Genomic DNA, 6,000 nt, shown 5'->3' on the forward strand with positions numbered 1-6,000 from the left:
GCAGGCAGGTGGGGGCTGATGGAGGGCAGACTGAGGTTAGTGGGCAGTGCTCCATTTGCCCTCATGTGCCAGTCTCCTGTGCCTACCTCACAAGCGAGATCAAACTTAGAGGGATGAAATGAACTAACTGTTTGACCTAGAGCTGCAGCAGCCCATATGGTGCCCACCAGGGGTGGACTAGAAATCCTATCTGCCACAGCCAGCATGACAAAGGAGCATAGATCATGGGAATTGTAGTGTCGTCCACAACATCTGCAGAGCACCAGGCTGGCTACCTCAGATTTCAAGAATCATTTCACTTCCACCTTGTTAGAAAAGGTCAGAACACAGTAACAGAAATGAGTAAGTCGCCAGCTGTGAGGACTAACCACATGCTTCAGTTTCTGCTTTTGAATCTTTCTCAGTCCCAATCTGTTCTGAAATGAGGAAGTTAGAAATAATAAGACAAAACGATACAGGAGCGAGTAAAACCCCTGTCCTTTATTTGTGGCACCAAATTGCTACAGGGAAACAATGATTTTAAATGAATGGTGCTGTTGCAATATTTCAAATCAAGGCTATCGCATGATTAGATTATGACATAAAAACAACTTATGTCAAGTCTCACCTCCCCTTCAGACTGTTCTTTCCCTCTTTTGTTGTCTGCCCCCCCCCCACCTTGTACATATTTCAGCTGCAAACTGAGAATGGAACACTTGCACTTTCATTTCTGCTGGCAACAGATTCAGTTCCACTTTTTTACTCACATGGCTGCAGGGAAGAGGTTACGTGCAGCAATCTGAACTGTAACCCCACCCCAGAAGCGAATCACATCAGCAAAGAACAAACAAGGAAACAAAAACCCAGTTGGGTAATTCCAAAGAGACGAATGTAACATTGTAAGTTTCTTGCCATAATATACTGCATGGATAGGCAAACTAAAGCCCTGGGGCTGGATCCAGCCCAATTACCTTCTGAATCTGGCCCGCGGATGGTCCGGGAATCAGCGTGTTTTTACATGAGTAGAATGTGTCCTTTTATTTTAAATGCATCTCTGAGTTATTTGTGGGGCATAGGAATTCATTCACTGTTATTATTTTCAAAATATATTCCGGCCCCCCACTAGGTCTGAGGGACATTGGACCGGCCCCCTGCTGAAAAAGTTTGCTGACCCCTGATATACTGTATTGTGTATTATCATGGTGCATAGTCAGGAAATCTGATCAGAAAGCAGCCATTCACAGTCAACGAACCCTTACCACAACCATTCTTCTGAACATTGTCCTGGCAATTCTTACTATAAGGCACCAGGCAGAAATAAGAAATGGCTGCTTCCTGTCACTACAAAGAAAGAAAGAAGTCATAGCTTCTTTCTCTCTTTTCCCGTGGCACAAAGCCCATTCTCTCACATAGAATTATGAGCCATTCTGTCTTTTTATTTAAATTCTTCCTTTATTTAAATTCTTCCTTGGCTGTGTGTTGGTTGCACTAAAAGCAGATGCCAAGGAATCAGCGCATCAGATCACCTTGGCCATTATCGGTGGTCAGCTTTGGTGTGGGAGGAAGTTCTGAACGTGGCTGGTGGAGAATGAGCATGTGATGTGACGTGGCACCAAGGAAGTTTCCCAGTTGCTGGGAACTGCAAGTGGGCAGAGTGCTGTTGCACTCAGGTCCTGCTTTAGGCTATTGAGAGAACAGGATGGTGGACTTGGTGGCCCATCGGCCTGATCCAGCCAAGGCTCTTCTTATGCTATTAAAGGAACCACTTCCATTTGTCCAGAAAAGTTGCTAAGACAATTCTGGAGAGAAGAAGAAATGGTGGGTTCTAGCAGTGGTGGACCGACATTTTGGGGGCCCTGTAGTTTGAACTGTTATGGGAGTCCCTTTGCAACCAGCAACAAGGTCTGAGTAACCACTGTTATCTTCTTCAATGGGGTTGTTCAACCATCACATTAAAAAAACAACAACTACTGTACTACATCTCAGATTTTGTTTAAAATTTCTGTACTGGATTGTCTCCCAGGTCAAAGTCACTGGTGTGAATAAAAAAAAAATCCTATTCTTTATAGTTTTCAGGTCACACAACTCAGCTTTGGTCTGCTAGACGCAAACATTTTAAGCAATGTGGACTAAAGTTGGTTCTGGGGCCCCTCTGGGATTAGGGGCCCTGAAGTTTAAATTTCATTAGTTTCATAGTGGATCTGCCTCTGGATTCCAGCAAAGCTGCTATTGTTTGGGGACCAAGGTATTGAAACTGTTGCTGCCTGGTTCTAGGTGCCTATTTCTGAACCTGCATAATACCTACTCAGTAAAGCAATAAGGAAACAGATTTCTGCAAATATGCCCCAGTTATATTTCTTATTGTGCTGTAAGCCTATCAGAGGCTGCTCTAAAGTTTGTCCAGCCTGAGAAAGAGAAAGTATAAAGCAGAATAGTTTTGCTTCCTCTTTAAATGATCAACCTTAGCATAAAAAGAAGGAAGCCTCTACTGGGGTTACCACAAGCAGTAGAGAGAGAAGCACATTGAGACCATTCAGATGCTAGCTTTTCCTCTACACTGGTCGAGCCATGAGTAATTGGACAGGGATCGTTCTCTCCTTGACGCTCATAACTTGGGTATGTCGGGCACAGGAATCACCCTTGTGCCGTCCTTCTGTCACTGGATTTCAGGCATGCAAACAGGTCTTGAATCTTCCTGCACTGGAAGTTCTTCCTGGAGGTGGTTGGGATAACCTGAGGAATCTGGATATGGCAAGAGTGATCAGCCTAAACTACTCTTCGTGCAGCACTACGGAAGATGGGGCTTATTTCATCCCCAATGAGTTTTTTGCCATCGCCCGTAAACAGAGCTCCCTGGAGATGAACTCAGAGATCATAGAGTCTTGGATGGATTACCAGTGTGCCACCTCCGTTTCCATCAATGCAGAGGTGTCCTTTCTTTCTATCAACGGAAAGTTTTCCACTGACTTCCGCAGGATGAAAACCCACCAAGTGAGAGATCAGGCTGTGACCACCAGGGTTCAGGTCAGGAATTTGATGTACACTGTGAAATTCAACCCTGGTGCAATGTTAGATGAAGGCTTCCAGCAGCAGCTTGTCACCATTGCTAGCTATCTGGAGAACAACCACACACGAATGGCTGACTACTTGGCAGAGATCTTGGTCCTAAACTACGGCACTCATGTTATCACAGGAGTTGATGCTGGAGCCAGCCTCATCCAGGAGGACCAAGTGAAGTCCTCCTTTGTGAAAGATGGCAAGTCCTCGAGAATTTCTGTCACAGCTGCGGCTGGGGCCTCTTTCCGCAAAATGCTCCACTTTGACATTAGCACTTCAGTGGCGACAGAAAACGCTTTCACCCAGCAGTATCAGGACAACCTCACCAGCTCCAGGGTGGAGAGTATTGGTGGGGTACCATTTTACCCTGGCATTACCCTGAAAACTTGGCAGGAGAGCACCACCAACCAGCTGGTGGCTGTTGACCGTTCAGGCTTGCCTCTGCCATTCTTCATCACCCCAGGAAATCTGCCGGGATTGCCCACCCCCACCGTGAAGAGATTGTCCAGGACTGTGGCATCTGCCATCTCCCGTTACTACACATTCAACACCTACCCTGGCTGCATCGACCCTGCCTCGCCCAACTTCAACTTCTATGCCAACATGGATGATGGGAGCTGTGAAGGGACAATGACCAATTTCACCTTTGGTGGAGTCTACCAGGAGTGTGCTCAGCTGGAAGGTCCTGATGCTGCTGTGCTCTGCCAGGACCTGGAGCAGAGGAACCCACTCACTGGAGACTTCTCTTGCCCTGAGGGTTATGACGCAATCAAACTGCGCTCCCAGCTACTTGAGGAAGGCTATAGCCACTTGGAGTGCCGCCAGGATTGCACGCTGTGGATATTCTGCAGACAGGTTTGCAACGATGTTTTCACCCCTTCCATGGTCCAGTTCAGCTCCTATTGGTGTGCAGCAAGAAACTCTGTCCCTCAACAGTCAGGGTTCCTTTTTGGAGGCCTCTTTAGTGCCCAGAGCCCCAACCCCATGACCAACAGCCAGTCCTGTCCCTCCAACTATTACCAGCTGAAGCTCTTGGACCAGCTCATAATCTGCGTCAGCAACGATGCCCGGGCACAGAGGAACTCTATTCCTTTTGGGGGGTTCTTCAGTTGCCAGGTAGGAAACCCGCTGACGGGACACCACCGTGGAACAGATGATGACCCCTACTCCAAGAGGTGCCCAGCAGGATTTGGCCAGCACCTGGCTCTGATCAGTGATGGCTGTGAAGTGCAATACTGTGTCCAGGCTGGACGTTTCACAGAAGGGGCTTTACCCCAAGCCCGGCTCCCTCCCTTCACTCGCAAACCTGTCATGAGCTTAACTGCCACCAACACCGTCATGGTGATGAACAGCCATGGTGACCAGGTTTGGATCAAGGACACTCAGACCCAGATGTGGAAGATAGGTAGCCCTGCCAATCTGCACAACATGAACGCTGCTGGTGGGAGCTTCTCAGGTGGAGAGACAGCAGGGGTCACTGTTGGTGCCACCACTGGCTTGGCCATCCTGATTGGCCTGTCGGTCTATGGGTGCAGGAGGTATAAGAAAAGGGAGTACAAAAACATCGGGGAAGAGGAGAGGAGTTTGACCTCATGCAACAATGCCTGTGATTTCATGGGTGAAATAGAGGATGAGCAGGAGCAGGAAAGACAAACAGTGTAGTGTGTGTGTGTGTGTGTGTGTGTGTGTGTGTGTGTGTTACTATCAATTACATCAGGATGGGGACCTGTGGCCCTGAAGATGATGTTGGACTCCAGCTCCCATCAGCTCCAGCCAGCATGATGGGAGTAGTAGTCCAGCAACATCTGGAGGGACACTTGAATGCTGCTGTATGTCAGTCACCCCCAACCTGCTGCCCTCTAGCTGTTTGGGACTAGAACACCCATGGTCCTGACTGTTGGCTACACTGGAAGGAGCTGGTGGGAACTGTAGTTCAAAGAAGGCTAGTGCTTTGCTGCAAGTGCATGGCTGTGAGCTTCTTCCTCCTACTGTCTCTTGTTCCTCTTCTCTAACTTTTCTGAGTAAGCAGAAGCACAGCAGCTCCCATAGGCATTTTCCATTATGTTCAGGGCATTGGGAAGCTGCCGTATACTTAGCTGAATCCTTTGGTCCACCTAGATCAGAAGTGCCTCTTCCAACAAGCAGCAGCTCTCCAGCATTCTTTTTTGTTTTAAAATAATTTTTATTAAATATTTTCTTTGTTTACAAAAGCACACATATTGTCTCTTTCTTCAGGCTGTGTTCTCTACAGATCAGTTACATTTTTTTGTGAGTCATTGGTGTTATATGCAGTTTAGGGTTGGGAAGAAAAGGGGGGTGAGAGGGGATGAGGTGGTAAATCTTATATTATTTTCCTTAGTGCATGTGTGGGGTTTTTGTGTCAGCGTCACTTGGATAGGTTCTCTTTCTATTCGCTTGTTGTTTCCTTGGTGGTGAGAGAGGTTGGGGGTGGCATGGTGTGGCTGATTGTCTTTGGTTGGCTGCAGTGGGATTTGTTTGTGCGTGGGGGGGCATTGTTGGGTTAAGTTAGCCGTATTGATTCACATGCTGTCATTCTTGTTGTTGTCTTGTTGGGCTGTGTTTGTGATAAAGGGGAGCCATACTGGGGTGAAGGCATCCTCTTCTATTTCTCCCCATGTCAGTTTCAGTCTATTGGTTAGCTTTTCTAATAAGGCCGTTTCCCATACTACTTGATACCAGCGTCCCATGTTTATTTTTGACAGGTTCCTCCAGTGTCTGGCTATGATGTTTCTGACTGCAGAGAGTAGGTGGGTTGTGAGCTCTTTATAGTGTGAGTGGGCATTTGTGGCGTTGCATTTCTGATAGGAGTTTCCCCCCAACCTCATCTATGGGCATAAGGGGCACATGCCTTTTCCTGGGGAGTTAGACTACAACAGAGGTGTGGCCTTCCAGATGTTGTCCAACTCCCAATCCCATCAGCCCAAGCTGGCACAGCCAATGGCC

The 6,000-nt window shown here is 47.5% G+C and overlaps 1 protein-coding gene across 1 annotated transcript; it reads left to right on the forward strand.

Annotated features, from left to right (window-relative positions):
• The first annotated feature begins 2,465 nt into the window (after positions 1-2,465).
• On the forward strand, positions 2,466-5,246 carry LOC308470843 (macrophage-expressed gene 1 protein-like). Its single transcript, XM_080994370.1, has one exon. It carries the CDS (start codon positions 2,548-2,550, stop codon positions 4,696-4,698), a length of 2,151 nt encoding a protein of 716 aa, XP_080850496.1. The 5' UTR covers positions 2,466-2,547; the 3' UTR covers positions 4,699-5,246.
• Positions 5,247-6,000: the final 754 nt, after the last annotated feature.

This window comes from Podarcis pityusensis (assembly GCF_964106645.2).
Source record: "Podarcis pityusensis genome assembly, chromosome: 1".
NCBI lineage: Eukaryota > Metazoa > Chordata > Lepidosauria > Squamata > Lacertidae > Podarcis > Podarcis pityusensis.

Bases quoted from the DNA above. Each gene is read 5' to 3' on its own strand.
- LOC308470843 (XM_080994370.1), top strand. From the start codon at position 2,548: ATGAGTAATTGGACAGGGATCGTTCTCTCCTTGACGCTCATAACTTGG.